The 17,412-nt window shown below is 53.3% G+C and overlaps 1 protein-coding gene across 5 annotated transcripts in view; it reads left to right on the top strand.

The window, feature by feature from the left end:
- The window catches only part of PHF21B (PHD finger protein 21B), a 130,455-nt gene that overhangs the window by 76,728 nt on the left and 36,315 nt on the right, over nt 1-17,412 (top strand). For all 5 annotated transcript variants that reach the window (XM_063704893.1, XM_031005660.3, XM_031005659.3 and 2 more), the window contains exon 3: nt 13,697-13,789. In XM_063704893.1, coding sequence (XP_063560963.1) covers nt 13,697-13,789 — 93 coding nt within the window. The remainder of the gene's footprint in view (nt 1-13,696; nt 13,790-17,412) is intronic.

The raw sequence follows: 17,412 nt of genomic DNA, 5'->3' as shown, positions 1-17,412 counted from the left end.
AATGCAGCGACTGCTGAGCATGGCAGGATCTCAGTAAATAGACAAGGACGCTTCACGAGCCCATGGCCTGTCTCCCGGGGACTGCCAGAGCCTTCCCTGTGGTTGTGTAAATCATTTGTATTCAGTTACTGTGCCCAGAAAACCCTTCCCTCGCGGTGCAGGGTACACACAGATTCATTCCTCACTTGCTTGGGGCAGTCATGTGTCTGTCTCTCTGTCTCTGTCTCTCTGTCTGTCTGTCTCTTTCTCTCTCTCTCTCTCTCTCTCATCTGCACGACGAGCTCCAGATACTCATCTCCTGGAATGGTGGAGATGAACTAGGCATGGAGGTGCGTGACCAACCTCAGACGGCTCCCCCACCCCACTTACCGCTTACCCCTTCTATGTAACCGAGACCTTCCCGTGCACTTCCGTTGAGTTGCGGGCAGCACATTCTGATGCTCACTTCTGGTCTGTTTCCCCAGATCGCGGGCAGAACCTCTCATCTGTGCACAAGGGACCCAGCACGGGGTAGGTGTGCAGTGAACACTTGCTGAGTTTAGTCAGTGCCAATGGCTTCAGGAAATAGAAGAGGCCGAGCGCAGTGGCTCACGCCTGTAATCCCATCACTTTCGGAGGCCGAGGCGGACGGATCCCCTGATGTCGGGAGTTCGAGACCAGCCTGACCAACATGGAGAAACCCTGTCTCTACTAAAAATACAAAATTAGCTGGGCATGGTGGCACATACTTGTAATCCCAGGTACTTGGGAGGCTGAGGCAGGAGAATCGCTTGAACCCAGGAGGCAGAAGTTGCAGTGAGCCGAGATGTGCCAGTGCACTCCAGCCTGGGTGACAGAGTGAGACTCCATCTCAAAAAAAAAAAAGAAATAGAAGAGACCTGCGGCTGTTTCCACAGCGGGGCGGGAGCATTTGCCAATCCAACCAGAAGTCCGTCCCCGAGGACAGGACCTGCTCTCCTTGGCGAGTGCCTTGTTAGAATGCGGGGCCCCCTTTGAGGGGCTTGTGGGCACCTCTAGGGTTGCTGGAATGTTCTGTATCTTGGTCTGCACGGTGGTTACTTGGGTGTAGATGTTTGTCAAATCCAGTGAGCTGTGGCCTAAGCTCTGTGCCATTCACTGGAAGTAAAATGGGCCCTTCCTCTGGAGGGCCAGGGGTTGGGGAAGGGGTGATTGGGGTCCACCCACCCTTGCATCCCTGCCCACACCAAGGCTAGCTCCGGGAGGCCTCTGCAGAGAGAGGAGCACCTGCTGGGCCGTCATCGGCATTCTGTGGTGCAGGTGCAGAGGTGAACCCTCAGATTCCAGGCCGTCATCAGCGTTCCGTGGTGCACCCTCAGTTAGATCCCAGGCCGTCGGAGGTGGGGATGATGAAGCTGAGGCCAGCGGGACTGCGTGAACCCATCTTATGTGGGAATTAGATCTTCTCAATGACCGTCTATTTTACAGAGGTCTGGAGGTCAGTGGGGACAGGCAGCTAGAGGCACTACCATCGATTGGATTTTGCTGCTACTGTGATTTGTTTGGAAGACGTGTGCCTGGTGGTGGCGGCCACTCCAGATCCAAGGGCCCAGGTTGGGGGTTCAGGGCCCCCTGGCTAGGAAGGAATAAGGACGCTCTGATAGTGGGTGAGCAGTCTCGTGACACAGGGACGAGTAAGTACCAACCGCTTGTGTTTTTCCTCTTACCCCAGGCTCAAGAGAGGCAGCGCCTCTCCTCTCTGGGGTGGGGCATTCGCCCCCCAATCTGCCCTCTCCTGGCAGCCCTTACAGCAAGCCCATGGCCCCTCTTAAAGATCAGATTTTGCTGCATCTTTAGGAAACAGATGAGTCGAGGGAAAACTAACCTCCGGGTCTTTCCAGCGGAGGTTCAAGGCCTCCAGCCTCTGCCCCGGGTCCTCTGTTGAGTGACACGACCTCACCCACCCTCTCCAAGGCCTCAAGGCTGCGTCTTTCCCTGTGCCCTGCCTTCCTTCCTTCCTGGGGGATGCAGCTTAGAGATGTCCCTCCTGTCCAGCCCCTCCCTGGATTTTGGACATTCCCAGCAGGCTGCTGGCTGTGCCAGTTCTTCTCTGAGAGCAGGGCCCACAGTGGGAGGGATTGCACAGGAGGCTCCTGGTGGGCTCCTGGGCCCCTGGAGTCCAGATCTCTTCCAGACGGTATGTTTTCCAGTTGAGTAGATGGAGACATGGCCGTTTTAGCTGGTCTCACGGACACCCTCCATGGCAGAACTAGTGTGACCTCAGAGGCTGCCACTTCCGTGCAGAAGTTTCCAGAATACACCTCTACACATGCACCTGTGGTCACTGGGGACCTCACAACCATTTTTTGGCACCCCCCCCAAGATCACAACCCCCAGTCCTTAGTTCATGATGCCATTCAGAGTGTGTGTTTTTTTGCTAAATAGCATAAAATTACATCCTTTCAACTTAAACAAACTGCTCTGCAACGCCGAGGGCCGCTGCACGGGTGTTTTAAATGTCAGCATACGGTAGCCACTTGTGTTGTCTGGCACTTTTTGATTAAGAGCAGCTGCCTGTAAAGGCCTCTGCGATTGGTTAAGTGGCCCTGGGCAGCCTGCCTCGGCCGGCCTGGCTTTGGTCAGGGTCACCGAGACCCAGCCGGGTGGGAGCCACCTGCGCCTGGCAGCCGGGCCTCAGCGGCCGCATATCTTTGTTCCCACAGTGCTCTCAGTAAACAGAATTGCCTTGGAGCGAGACATGAGCAGCATTCTGGAGTCAGAACTTTAGAAAATGACTCTTCGGGTGGTCATGGTGGCTCATGCCTGTAATTCTAGCACTTTGGGAGGCCGAGATGGGTGACTCACTTGAGCCCAGGAATTCGAGGCTGCAGTGAGCTACGGTTGCGCCACTGCACTGCAGCTGGGGCAACAGAGCGAGACCTGGCCTCTGAAAAGAAAGAAAGAAAATGACTCCTTGTGGGGCTTGCTGAAGCTGGCTTTGGAAGAGGGTTCCAGCATTGAGGCCTCCTAAGAGTCCCCTGGGCGTAGCTCACCTCTCCGGAGCTGCTGGGTATCGGGGCTGTCCCCAGCACCCTGGGAGAGAGCAGGATTCAGGATGGGGAAGGGCTGCAGCCCCCGGACAGCTGTTCCTGGCAGGAGAAGATACCGAGGTCCAAACAGACCTCTGTACCTCGGGGTTGGGGGGTGCCGCCCTTGCGCCCTGCCCTTTCAGGGGGTTGGCCAGCAACCTATCCTGTCAGAAGAGGTGAGAGCCCTTCTGGTGCCTGCCCCAGAGTGCTCTGCCTGACTCACACTCAGATCCTGGGCATGGATGGATTCAAGGCCCCTGGTGGCAGGGCCTCCACCTGCCCCTCCTCTCCTCCTTCACTGTCCACCTTTGGGAGCTGTAGCCTCCAGTGCTCTGAGCCTCTTGGCACCCCTGCTGCTGGTGCCTCTTCCCCTCCCACCACCCTCCTGTCCCGCCTCCCGACTCCTGTGTGCTTTCCTGACTGCCCACTGGTAACATTCCGGTCCAGCTTGCAAGGTCCCACTCAGACACCGCTTCCTCCAGGGAGCCTTCCTGCTTCCAGCTGTAGACAGAGCTCCCTCTGTCTCCTTCATGCATATTTATTATAAGATATCCAGAGGGCCCTATAATAAGCCTCCACATGTTCTCCACCCAAATGGGTAAACAGGGAGGTTGGGCAGTTTGCTTCTGATCACTTTCTTAAAGGCTAGAACACAGTAGAGGCAATAGGCATTCTCCAGCTTCCTCCTCTCCCTCTCCCCTCCACAGGGGCAGCCGCAGTCATGACTTGGGGATAGACCCGGCCCTGGTTGTGTGCATTTATGGGACACCAGCAGGCCACACCCGCCCCAGTGCTGGCTTTGCCTGAGTGGATGGAGTCAGGCTGTGGGCAGACTCAGGTGCTCGTGTTGTTCACCCTGAGGGGTGTCTTCCACACTCTTGGTGACCCGGGCAAGTCTGGTTTCTTCTCTCTGGCTGCTGGGAAGTTTTCCATTGTATGAGAACTTTCTGGTTCCTCTTTTCCCTCTTAGTGACAGTGGGTGGATCCCAGCTTTCCTGGTTGCAGGTGCTGCAGGGGTCCTTCCTGGAACTGCAGGCCTGGGCTCGCTGCCTCACTTCATCTTCGACCTGTCGCCTCCCCTCCCTCCAGCCCGGTGGACCCTCGCATCTCTATGGGTCCCTCAGGGCTGCCGCTTCATGCTGCATTTCTGTGGGTGTGTGTTGGCCCACAGAGGCGCCCAGGACTGAGAGGCAGCGGCACCATTGGAACGACTCAAGTGCCAGTGCCACCGGCTGCTGTTAGAGCACCTGTGTGCCGGGCATCTCCTGACACAGGGACCTCCCCTCTTCGTTGTAACAGCGACAGCAGTTCTTGCCCTCTTTCTCTGGAGGTGGGGGAGCAATGCGTCTGGCATGACCAGCGCCAGTCCAGGAGTCAAATTCAAATGCAGATGGGTTGGCCTCCCCATGGTGGTCTTTGTTGCAGGTGCGCTGGGCATGGTGGTAAACGCACGTGGGCTGGAGGAGGCACAGGGCAGCCAGCTGAGACCAGAGCAAGTGGAATTTGCCTGGATTTTTACATGCACTCGCCGTGGCCCTTGCTGGTCCCTCCTGGATGAGCTTGGGGCTCATGAAGGCCTGATGTCTGGATGAGGGTGGGGGACACCAAATGGGGACATAAAGGCCAAGCCTAACCACATTCTCATGCAGCAGCAGCGGCCCGTGGAACCAGCTCATTCGTTCCTGACAGTGATAAAGGCGGCAGTTGGATTTCATCTGTGAATAATGAACTGGTTTCACATGACGGTAAAAGTGGTGCTTATGTTATATTAATATTTATTAGCGGTTATTGATGTTGGAACTGACTTGTTATCTTTGCCACACATCACAGCAGTTCTATAAAGATGCAAGGAAAATTGCAACTCGAGAAGCAATTAAATCGCCGTGCTCTGTGGCTGTGCGCGTGGTGGCTGAGCCATGTGGAGAGGAGAGCAAGGCCGCCTTCCATGGGGGCTTCCTGGGGGCTTCTGGGAGGCCTGGGGCTGCCTCCCCTCTCGCCTCCCCAGCCTGGTGAAGCTCAAGTGTCCAGAGAGGCCTGTGGGTCCTCAGCCCCGGCAGTGGGGCCTCAGCGGTGAAGGGTGGGGGGCCTCTGCAGCCCCAGGGCCTGAATGGTGGGTGAAGACTCTGGAGAGCCTGGTCCACCCTTGTCCAGTGAGGGTCTCCATGGGAAACACGGCCCACTGCGAGGAAGCAGCCACAGCAACCCAGCGCCTTCTGTAGACAATTGTCCTGGTTTCTTTAAAAAGTTCCTTTAAGCCATGTGTGTTGGCTCATGCCTGTAATCCCAGCACTTTGGGAGGCCAAGGTGGGCAGATCGTTTGAGGTCGGGAGTTCGAGACCAACCCAGTCAACATGGTGAAACACTGTCTCTACTAAAAATACAAAAATTAGCCAGGCGTGGTGGTGGGCGCCTGTAATCCCAGCTACTCGGGAGGCTGAGGCAGGAGAATCACTTGAACCCAGGAGGCGGAGGTTGCAGTGAGCCAAGATCACGCTATTGCACCGCAGCCTGGGAGACAGAGCAAGACTCCGTCTCAAAAAAAAGTTCCTTTCATGGGAAGAAGGGGTGCTGTGGGGCTGTTCTAAATGGAAAGAGGCAGGAGAGACCCACAAATGACAGGGCTCGTCCTGGACCAGGTCCTGCTTGTAACCAGTGGGACAGTCAGGGAGTTAGACTGTGGCCTGGCAGTTCGAGGACGGCGGGTGTGAGGCTGGTGTTGCCGCATGGGGCGAGTCCTGGTGGTGCGTGCTGAAGCGGGGGTGGGAAGAGCTGAGGGGTCCCGCACAGCTGATGTCAAAGCCAGCGCTGGAACCCCTCTGCCCTGGCAGAGCTCCAGAGCCAAGTCCCTAGAGCGCTCAGAAACATTTATTAAAGACAGATTTTTCCAGAGCCACGTGTGGCTTTTGCCCTGGAAGGTTGTAGGGTCTGCACCAACACCTGTCTCCTTCCCGCTGTCTCCCCGTGTCTGAGCTTCCTGGAGATTTCCCCAGCTGTGCCCCGCCCCGCCCCAGACTCAGCCATGGCAGGAAGAATTTGAAGTTATCTTTGACTTTCATGGCCCATTTTTTCTCCCCTATTAAAATGCTTGGAGCTGTAAACGTAGTCACAAGCTCATTGATCTTGAAGTAAGTGCGGCTGTAAACTACCTGGTGCTGGTGAAATCGAGTCTGAGATGATTGTTTCTGCTGGTGTCCATAAATTCCAGCTTGGAGCAGAAAGGTCAGCCCTTGCCAGATAAAATGGCTTTCAGCTCGCTAATTAAAGGTTTGTAGGGAAGTGGAAGAACGCACTCGGGTAGGCTTGGAGTGAAGAAAACACGTAGAGATTGGAGAGCCTGAAGCTAGCTTAGCGTTGGCGGAGAATGGACGGTTGTTGGAAGGGGATGGCAGTGTTCGAGAAGGAACCCACCGTTCCCAGGGCGGTGAGGAGGGGGCCCTGCAAGGCAGCCCTGTTTGCAGCAGACTCTTTCCCAGATAATGGGGACTTTGGACTTTGACTCAGAATCGTCTCTTCTTTGATGCTGGGGCTGTAGGTCCATGGTTGCAGAGCCCACTCTTTCTGCCGACCTAGCTAAGGGTGCTGGATACTTGAGGGCACCCCATATTTGCTCCCTGAAGAGCTGCAGGGCACCTCGATTCCCAGGCAGGGGCACACATGCCGCTCTCAGGTTGGTTTGGAGTTTTGGGGGGACACGCATGGCCAGTCGCTGTTTGTTGCCGGCCTCCTGCGGGTGTGGACGTTTCCCCAGGGCGGGTTATGTCCCTTTCTTGGTAACTGACTAGGGAGGATCAAGTGGAAATAGCTCTTCCTGTCATCTCCTCACCTCTCTCTCGGGGTTCTGCCTCTCCGCCGCCTCCGTCCGTCCCTCTCCTTTGGGTCTCCCCTCCTTTCCCTGTCCCCGGCTGTGAATTCCTAAAGTAAGGGCACAGGAGTTGTCAGGGTCCCAAGTCAGGAGGGAGGGTCGAGCCTTGACCAGATGAGGCCCAGAAACACAGACACAGAGCCAAAGACGCTCCTGAGAAGAACTCGTGTGGAAACAGAGCTGTGCACACCTGAGTGGGTATCAGAGAAAGCAACAGCTGCTGCTGAGCAACACCCAGACACAGATACACGGTCACTCCTGGCCCACATGGCAACACCCGGACACAGACATGGCCACCCCTGACCCACACGGCCACCCCCGGCTCACGCAGCAACACCCGGACATGGATACATGGCCACCCCTAGCTCATGCAGCAACACACAAAACACACAGCTACCCATGGCCCACGTGGCAGTACTTGGACATGGACACATGGCCATCTCAGCCCACACGGCAACCCTTGGTCCACAAGGCAACATGCAAAACACACATGGCTGTCCTCGGCCCACCCAGAGCTATCTGCAGGAGCAACTTGACACAGCAACCCTCTGGGACTCACAGAGGCACATGTGGGCTTGGAAAACACAGCAGCACACACCCGCCTTGCCTGGAGTGCCAGCCCACACCTCTTCACGGGCTGGACCATGTCTGGAGGTTTTATCTGGGGCATCTGAGTGAGGACAGAAGCCCCAGCAAAGCAGGTTCGTGCCTGTTCTCTGGCCCCTATTGGATATGCTGGCCAGCCCCATCCATGTGGAAATTTCTCCTCCCCGGGGCCCCACGGCCTGCCCCTCATGCACACACTTTCGGGGAACCTGCCTCAGGAATCCACCGCGGGGACATGCCATGTGGGCCTTCCCGCTACAGAACCTGCTTCCCCAGGAACCCACATGCCGTGTGGGCCTTCATGCCGCCGAATGTGCTTCCCTGGGAATCCATTGCAGGGTCATGCCTCATGGACCTTCCCACCACAGAACCCGCTTCCCAGGGAACACACCTTAGGGACGTGGCATGTGGGCCTTCCCACCACAGAACCCACTTCCCCGGGAATCCACTGCAGGCCGGGCCACGTGGGCCTTCCCACCACAGAACCCACTTCCCTGGGAATCCACCACAGGGCCGTGCTGTGTGGGCCTTCCCACCACAGAACCCACTTCCCTGGGAATCCACCACAGGGCCGTGCTGTGTGGGCCTTCCCACCACAGGGCCTGCTTACTCTCGGCCTGCAGCCCCAGTTGGGTGGAGTCACCTGGAAGCTGGCTCATCAAATGGCTGCTCCTGCTTGCCTCCCGCCCCCACGGTCTGGGCTGGCCTGGGGCCCTGACTGTTGACCAGCTGCATAAATGGCACTGGTTGGCAGGCCAGGGGTGGGGAGATCAGAGCCTTCCACACACCTTGCTTTGTGGAAGTTGGGGGAACACTGGTCGTGGAGTTCGAGGTAACGGGGAGGACAATCCCCATAACCCCCCATCTTTGAGACATGCATTAGGGGAGGCGGGCATCAGGTGGCACCTAAGGTGGTCTTAGTGCTGCCTGCCAGGCTGTGCCGGCCAAGAGCAGCAGGCAGTGTTATGGATTGGGAGCTGCCTCATCCAGTGGCCGAGGCTGTTTGTCATGTGCTCCGCATTGCATAGAAAGCTCTGTTTTAACAAATGTCCAGAGTGGATATCCAGGGGAATGTGTGTCATTTGGTTCCATGCAGAGAGACAGGCAGTTGGCTCAGAGGACATGAGCCTCTCAGAGTTTTGACCCCCATGGGACAGGTGGCAAAGAGGAGGCAGGAACCGCTGTCCGAGCATAATGAGAGAAGCAGCTCTGTGGTGGGGCCTGAGACTCTCTGCCATGTCATTTGAGGATGGATGATATTCATTCTAGGGGTGGAGAGAGACTGGATAAGGAGAGAAATGGGGAGGGAATTTTTAACAGCTTTGTGGAGGTATAAGTGATACACAATGAGCTGCATGTATTTAGAATGTACAATATAAGTTTGACAAATGTGAACCCATTGCCACAATGAAGATCGTGAACACATCTTTCTCCCTGAAAATGTCCTGTGTCGTTTTGTAATCCCTTCCTCTCGTCCCTGCACCATCTCCACAAAACCTGGGATTTATTTTCTGTCACTTTGTTTGCCATTTTCAGAATTTCGTATAACTAGCATCATACAGTATGGATATTTTTTGGAGTCTGGGTTTTTTTGGCAGTGTTATTTTGTGATTCATCCATATTGTGTGTGTCAGTAGTTTGTTCCTTTTTATTGCTGAGTAATACTCTGTCGTGTGAAGATACCACAGCTTGCTCATCCGTGTACTTGTTGGTGAGCGTTTGGGTTGCTTCCCATTTGTGCTGTGACACCAAGAGCTGCTGCGAACATTCACGTACAAGTCTCTGTATGAACACGTGCCTTCCCTTCTCTTGGCGAATGCTTAGGAATAGAATGGCTGTCTCGTATCATAAATGTCCTAGTCTGCCCAGGCTGCCATAACAAAAATACCATGGACTGGCTGGCTTAAGCAACAGAAATCAGTTTCTTATGGTTCTGGAGGCTGGGAAGTCCAAGATCAAGGTGCCAGCAGATTCAGTTCCTGATGGCTCTATTCCTGGTTTGCAGATGGCCACCTTCTTGCTGTATTTGCCCATGGCAGAGAGAGAAAGAGAATGAGAGAGAGAGAGGACACAAACTCCCTCGTGTCTCTTCTTATAAGAGCACTAACTGAGGGCTCCACCCTCATGACCGGATCACCTCCTGGAGGTCCCATCTCCAAATACCATCACATTGAGGGTTAGGATTTCAACATTTGGATCTGGGAGAGGATACATACGTTCTGTTCATTGCCATACATATGTTTAACTTTTTAACTGCCAAACTCTCTTTCAAAGTGTATCATTTTATGTTCCCAACAGCAGTGGTTGAGAGTTCCAGTTGCTCTACATCCTCACCAGCACTTGATTTGGTCAGTCTTTTTAATTTTAGCCATCTGAATAGGCTTGTAGCAGTATCTTATTGTGGTTTTAATTTGCATTTCCCTAATAACTAATTATGTTTAGTAATTTTTTATTTGCTTATTTGCCATCAGTAGTTGTTTTTGTTGTTGTTCTCCTTCCTCCCCTCTTCCCTCCCCTCCCTCCTCCCCTCCTTCCTCCCCTCCCTCCTCCCCTCCCTCCTCCCCTCCTTCCTCCCCTCCCTCCCTTCCCTCCCTCCCTCCCTCCCTCTTCTTCCTCCTCTTTCTTCTTCTTTCTTCTTCATCTTTCTTCTTCTTGGATCTCACTTTGTCACTCAGGCTGGAGTGCAGTGGTGCAATCATGGCTCACTGCAGCCTCAACCTCCTGGCCTCAAGTGACCCTCCTGCCTCAGCCTCACAAGCAGCTGAGACTACAGGCATGTGCTACCATGCTCAGCTAATTTTTAATTTTTTTTTCTAGAGACTATATTGCACAGGCTGGTTTTGAACTCCTGGCCTCAAGCGATCGGCCTACCTCCACCTCCCAAAGTGCTGGGATTTCAAGCATGAGACACTGTGCCTGGCCCGGTATATCTTCTTTAGTGGAGTATCTGTTCAAATATTGTGTTCATTTTAATTGAGTTGTTTGTTTTCAGATTATTGAGTTTTAAGAGTTCTTTCATATATTATGGATACAAGGCTTTCATCAGACAGGTGATTTGTATGTGTTTTTTTCCAGGGTGTGGCCACTTTTTGCATTTTCCTAACATTCTCTTTCCATCTTTGGGAGTTTCTTATTTTGCTGAAGTTAATTTATTATTTTGCCCTTATATCGATTATGTTTTTGGTGTTGTATCTAAGATTCTTTGCCTGACCTAACATCCCAAAGATTTCTCTTACATTTTATTTGAGACATTTTGTTCGAGCAGTTTTATAGTTTTGGTCCCTACATTCAGATCTCTGATCCATTTGTTCTTCTTTTTTTTTTTTTTTTGATATGGTATGTGGTATGGACTGAAGTTCTTTTCTGTTCGATTTTAGTATATATCTCCTTGTTCTAATACCATTTTGAAAACATTATCTTTTTTGTACTTAATTAATTACCTTTTTGGGCTTTGCTGAAAATCAATGGACTATGTATGTGTAAGTCTACTTTGGACTCTCTGTTCTGTTCCATTGATCTATTTATTCATCTTAATACCAATACTACACTGTCTTGATTACCATAGCTTTATAGCGGGTCTTGGAGTCAGATAATGTTAAATCTTTCCCTTTGTTTGGTTGTTATTTTTGTTTGTTTCATAGTTGTTTTGGCTATTCTAGGTCCCTTATAATTTCATATGCATTCTAAAATCATCTTGTCAATTTCTATTTTTTTAAAAAAAAAGCTGACTGAGATTTTGATTTGAGGTTGTGTTGAATCTGTAGATCAATCTGGGAAGAATTGAAATCTTAACAATGTTGAGGCTTCTGATTCATGGTTATGGTATATCTCTTTCTTAAGTCTTTAAACAATTCTTTCGGCGATATTTGGAAGTTTCCAGTGTACAGGTCTTATATAGCTATTGTCAGATTCATCCCTATTTCTTATTTTTATTTATTGATGCTATTGCAAATGGCATTTAAAATTTTTTGAATTTCTAAGTGTTGGTGCCTAGTGTATAGAAACGCAACTGATTTTTTTTTTTTTTTTTTTTTTTTTTGAGATGAAGTTTCACTCTTGTTGCCCAGGCTGGAGTGCAGTGGTGTGATCTCGGCTCACTGCAACCTCCACCTCCCAGGTTCAAGCGATTCTCCTGCCTCAGCCTCCTGAATAGCTGGGATTAGAGGCATGTGCTATCACACCTGGCTAATTTTGTATTTTTAGTAGAGATGGGGTTTCTCCATGTTGGACAGGCTGGTCTTGAACTCCTGACCTCAGGTGATCTGCCTGCCTCGGTCTCCCAAAGTGCTGGGATTACAGGCATGAGCCACCGCGCCCAGCCCACAACTGATTTTTATATATTGTTCTATCCTGCAACCTGGCTAAACTCATTTATTAGTCCTAACAGCTGTTTGAAAATCTGTTGAGGCCGGCATACGGTTTTTCTTCTTCCATGTGTTATTTTAGCAAATTACACAGACTGACTTTCAAATGGCAAAGCAGCCCTGCAGTCCTGGGATAAACCCAGCTTGTTCATGATGTCTTATCCTTTTTGTTATTGTTAGAATTGATTTGCTAACATTCTGTTAAGAATTTCTGCATCTGAGTTCAAGAGAGAACCTCACTGGTCCCTGGCCACTGATGGTTTGGCTGGATCTGAGCAAGGGGGTCCCTCTCTCCCCATCAGGCAGGCTCGTGGGGTGCAAATGTAGCCATGTAGAACTGCTCCATCAGGACTGGGCGCGGTGGCTCATGCCTATAATCCCAGCACTTTGGGAGGCCGAGGTGGGTGGATCACCTGAGGTTAGGAGTTTGAGACCAGCCTGGCCAACATAATGAAACCCCATCTCTACTAAAAATACAAAAGTTACCCAGGCGTGGTGGTGGGCGCCTGTAATCCCAGCTACTCGGGAGGCTGAGGCAGGAAAATCACTTGAACCCAGGAGGCAGAGGTTGCAGTGAGCCAAGATCACGCCACTACATTCCAACCTGGGCAACAGAGCGAGTCTCCATCTGAAAAAAAAAAGGCTGGGTGCCATGGCTCATGCCTGTAATCCTAGCACTTTGGGAGGCCGAGGCGGGTGGATCATGAGGTCAGGAGATCAAGACCATCCTGGCTAACATGGTGAAGCCCCGTCTCTACTAAAAATACAAAAAAGTAGCCGGGCGTGGTGGCGGGCGCCTGTAGTTCCAGCTACTCAGGAGGCTGAGGCAGGAGAATGGCATGAACCCGGGAGGCGGAGCTTGCAATGAGCCGAGATCACGCCACTGCACTCCAGCCTGGGCGACAGAGCGAGACTCCGTCTCAAGAAAAAAAAAAAAGAAAAAAAAAAGAACTGTTCCGGTTCCATCAGGGGCTGCGGGTAGTGGTGGTTCCCACAAAAGGAGACTTTAGACAAGTGAGCACCCCAAAACACATCTCCTGTACGCGTGTGGGCCTGGAATTCCTGGGAGGGTGCCATCTCCCTTCTCCTTACCCTGAATGTCCACCCTGCTAGTGGTGCTGCCATCCCATCGTGTGTTGGCGAGACCCCCATATTGGGGGGCTGGGATTTGGGGGCATGTTGGTGCACACCCAGGCCGTTCCCCCTCCTGAGGGACCCAGTGCAGATATGCACCAAGGGCCTGAAAAATATTCCTGCATTTTGGTCCACGAATCCCCGTATTCAGACTCTCCTACAGAAATGCTCTGTGATGTGGAAATGGATTTATCCACAAAGATGTTCGCTGCAGCATTGTTTATTAACTGGAAAAAGATGGAGCTAGAACTCAAATTTCCAAGAGTAGAGGATTGTCTGAGGAAATACCATTATGTCTGCTGAATGGAAGATCCCATAGCCATTAAAGGAGTGATTTATGAAGATCGTAGCGACATCACACCTTGTCCTTAAGTGAAAGTAGAAAAATAGGTTACAACATTCTATATTTAGCTGTATAAAAAATTCACTTAAAAGAGGAAGCCAATGTGTAACAAAGGGTAATTGATTTCTGGGCAGTGCTGCTCTTTTCCTTTCTCTAGTTTCCAAACTTTCTGGAAGGAATATCGATTACTATTGTGATTTTCTTAAAATCATAATTAAGAAAGGGAAGAGTAGAATTTGCTGTCTCCAAGGCAGCTGCCCCCTGCTTGGCCAGGCTGGGGGCAACGGATTCGGTCTCAGCTGCTCGTCCCGTCTCAACGTTGCCCTCCTGTATGTTTCAGGCTTTGGGAACGATCACTGCAGTGCCTGTCACGGGTCCTCAGGTCAGCTCCTTGCAGAGGTTGGCCGGGCAAGGAGCGGCAGTGCTACCTCAGGTAAGCAGCCCTTGGGCGGGCCCTGGGGTGTCCGTCTGTCTGTCCCCGCAGTCTCTGTTCCTAACCCCTCAGCACTGAGGTTTCTGGTGGGCACTGGGCCAGGCGGAACCCATGCCCTCTCAGCTGCACCTTCCCCTCTTACCTCTTCTATCCATTCTTCAATGGAAACATTTGGACCAGATACGTTTTTTCAGCAAGGAATTGGGAAATCAATTTAGTGGGTCATGACCAGAATTTTTAAAAATGGAATAAATGAGGCCAGACTAAAATAGAATGGAAATATCAAGATGCGTCCTATGCATTGTTTCTTGACCAACTTGTTTCAAGACTGGGTGACTCCGTCATGTGTATTTTTGACTATGGGTTATGGTCGGGAAGTTTGAGACACTCTGGACGAGGGGATTCATTTCAGGGAGGGGCAGCACAGACTCTGGGCCAGGTGCCCTGGCTTCTAGTGCAGGGTCCCCCCGACTGGACTCCACACTTTGCCCCAGTCACCTGACCTCTCAGCCTTCCTGGGCCGAGGCTTCTCACCTGCAGAGGGACTGGTACAGGTGCCGGCTTCCTCTGTTGGTGGCTGTAAGGGTTGAGCCAATGGTGGCCGTGAGTATCGAGTCAAGACAAAACATTTGTAACCGTGCCTGGTACAGAGCAAATGCCAGGTAGTTATTAGCCAGCTCCCTTATTACCACAAGCTCAGCTTTGTTGAGCACTTGCTGTATACAGCATACTGGGCCAGAGGCTGCCAGTGGTAAAGACCAAGATGGCCCCTGCCTGTCGTGGGACCTCAGGGCTAGACAGATTCCCCCAGCTCAAGGATGGCGAGAGGTGGCTGCCCTGAGCTCCCTCATTCATGTGGCAACTTTCCCCAAGTGCCCACTTGAGCTGAATCAGAGTCTAGAGCAGGGGTGGCCAATCTTCCAATCTTTTGGTTTCCCTGGGCCACACTGGAAGAAGAAGAATTGTCTTAGGCCGCACATAAAATACACTAACACTAACAGTAGCTGATGAGATAAAGGGAAAAAAATGGCAAAAAACTCTCATAATGTTTTAAGAAGGTTTGAATTTGTGTTGAGCCGCATTCGAAGCCATCCTGGGCCGCATGCAGCTTGTGGTTTGGACAGGCTTGGTCTAGAGGGAGGACAGACAAGGGAAAACAGATACTGTGAGTCCAGGGTGATGGGGCTATGCCAGAAAGAGACACTGCGGGGCGGGAGCCCTGAGGAGGCTTGCCACACACCTGGGCGTCAAGGAAGGCTTCCTGGAGGAGGTAGTGCTTGAGCTAGACCTCAGGGTAAGAGGACATTGCAGGCTGAGATAGAGTTAGGCCCCAGAGGGAGCCCCCCAGGAGGAGGGTGCAGGGTGAGAAACAGAGGCAGAGGTGGTAGGGAGAGACCAGAGTCAAAGTACTGAGGGAGGGAGGTTGGGACAGTCCTGGGAGTGGAGAGGCCACCAGGGGCCCATGGGGACCTTAGAGTCGGGCTTCCCCTGTCGGTGACCTGTGGGCAGCAGGGAGCTATGCGAGGCTTCAGAGCAAGGCAGGCTCCAGGGAGAGGCTGCCAATCAAGGCCGGTGCTATTTCCCTCTGCCCAGCACCCACCCTTCTTCCTCTCTCTCTTCCGCCTCCTGGATCTCTGTCTCCATGTTTTATCCTTGCTGTCTCTGCCCCACAAAAGTCTGCACCTGCCATTGGCCTGCTGGCCTCCAGGACAGTCAGCTTGGGCCAGAAGGTGTCCAGTGCATGCCGGGTCCAGCTGCCAGCTGCTGCTGTCCCAGGTGGCTCACGGGGAACAGAGTAGGCAGCCTGTGTTGGGGCCAGCCTGGCAGGATGACTGCAGACCTGAGAAAGGAGAGCGGGTGGGGACAGGGTGGACCCGGGGGCTTCCCGGCCTGGGGCTGCACACAGGCCAGGAGGCACAGGCAGAAAGATGATAAGCTCCAGGGTGCCCCGAAGGTGTTCTCTCTGGAGTGGCTCAGGCCAGATCCTGAGCTTCCAGCTCAGCTTAGTTTCTGTGTCTGGCATCTGTGATTGACGCCAGCTCGCCCATGCCCAGAGTCTGCTTACATAGGGTGGGCGGCCAGGGTCAACAAGAACATGTGGGCAAACCCCAGATGACCAGGGAGGTGCTGACCAGAACGCGGAACGGCCACTGCCACAGCTGAGGTCCTCACTGACCACCACGTGGGTGTCCATCCGCCCCCACGCCAGTCCTCTTCAGAGGCGGAGAACAGCAGTTTTCCAATGGGTAACTTTCTCCAGCTGAGGGCTGGCAGGAACGAGAAGACGGATTTTTTAAAGCCTTTGGTATTGGAGTTTCTGTTGGGCTGTAAGCCTGGCACTGGGGGACAAAGGCCCTGACCTGTGGTGCCAAGGACAGAGTGGCAGGCTACCTGAACCCAGGCTGGCCACATCGCCTGCCCGTGCTGTGGCCAGGGCCCTGATGTGGGAGGCCGGGCTCACTTGCTGAGGACCCAGCATGGCAGGGGACACAGAGATCACTAGACTCAAGGGCCAGCTCTGTGCCAGGCACTGGTGAGGAGCTGACAGACGTGATACTGTCCAACTGAAGAGCACGCTGTGCCTTGGTGACCTGCCCAAGGCCACAGGGCCCTGTAGGAGCCACCCTGGACCACTCCTTCCACATGCACCACTGGACACAGGGTGGGAGGAGATGGGCGGGGCAGTACAGCGCTCTGTGCCCTTCACCGATGCCAGACAGGCCCTAATGATAACGACCGTAGCATCATTATTACCGGTGAGTCTCCACTACGCACCTCAGTTTGCTTATCTGTAGAACAGGCCAGGATGGCCACCCTGCAGTGCGAGCGCAGCGGGGTTCAGATGAGAAGGCAGGTCGTACCCCTTCTCCTTGTCCCCTTGTCTCTTGGGGCATGATATTGGCCTGGACCTCCCAGGGTTGGTGTGTCCTCATCTGGGGCATGTGGCGCTCCTGGTTCCATGCATGGGCTCAGTGGTGGTGGCTCTGATGGGAATTTCCACCATCAGAAACACTCTGCTGGGTGTGGGGGTGCTGGTGACAGCCCTCAGTCAAGTACACCCAGCACTTGCTGTGCATTTTCTTTCTTCCGAACCCCAGTAAGTCTCATCACCTCATGCAGATGAGGGACCCGGCCCAGTTCAGGTGTGTCACCAGGACCCCAGAGGAGCCAGGATTGGGCCCAAACAAACAGTCTGTCCAGAGCCCTGGCCTGAACCACCCGGTGGCTGCCCGGCTGCCCTCTGCACACCTTCACTGTCATTTGAGAGGCCCGCCGCAGTCACGCGGGCTCAGCTCTGGTTTTCATGGGAGCGCAGCAGCAGCCCCCACCCAGACTGAGAAGCAGAACTGGGCAAGGCCCCGGAGCCCTCACAGCCCCTTCCAGTCCCTGCCGAGGGGCAGCGCTTTCCAGACTTCCAAGGCCAAAGGGGGCTTTGCCGCTTGGGACTTGATCTGCAGGGCGTCACACTGCGCAGACTGTCCCCTCGCGCCCAAGCGCTGCCTTCCGAGCCTCCCCGCTGCTCTTCACCATTTTCTCTGAGTGCAGCTGGCAGGGCCTTGGGTCCAGAGCAGCCCCTCCTGAGCCCCGTGGCCAGTCGGTGCAAGCCCAGGAGGAGGGAGGCA

Source organism: Gorilla gorilla, chromosome 23 (genome assembly GCF_029281585.2).
Source record: "Gorilla gorilla gorilla isolate KB3781 chromosome 23, NHGRI_mGorGor1-v2.1_pri, whole genome shotgun sequence".
NCBI classification, from domain to species: Eukaryota; Metazoa; Chordata; class Mammalia; order Primates; family Hominidae; genus Gorilla; species Gorilla gorilla.
Note: the sequence above shows the minus strand (reverse complement) of the source record. Positions and strands in the feature narration are given on the sequence as shown.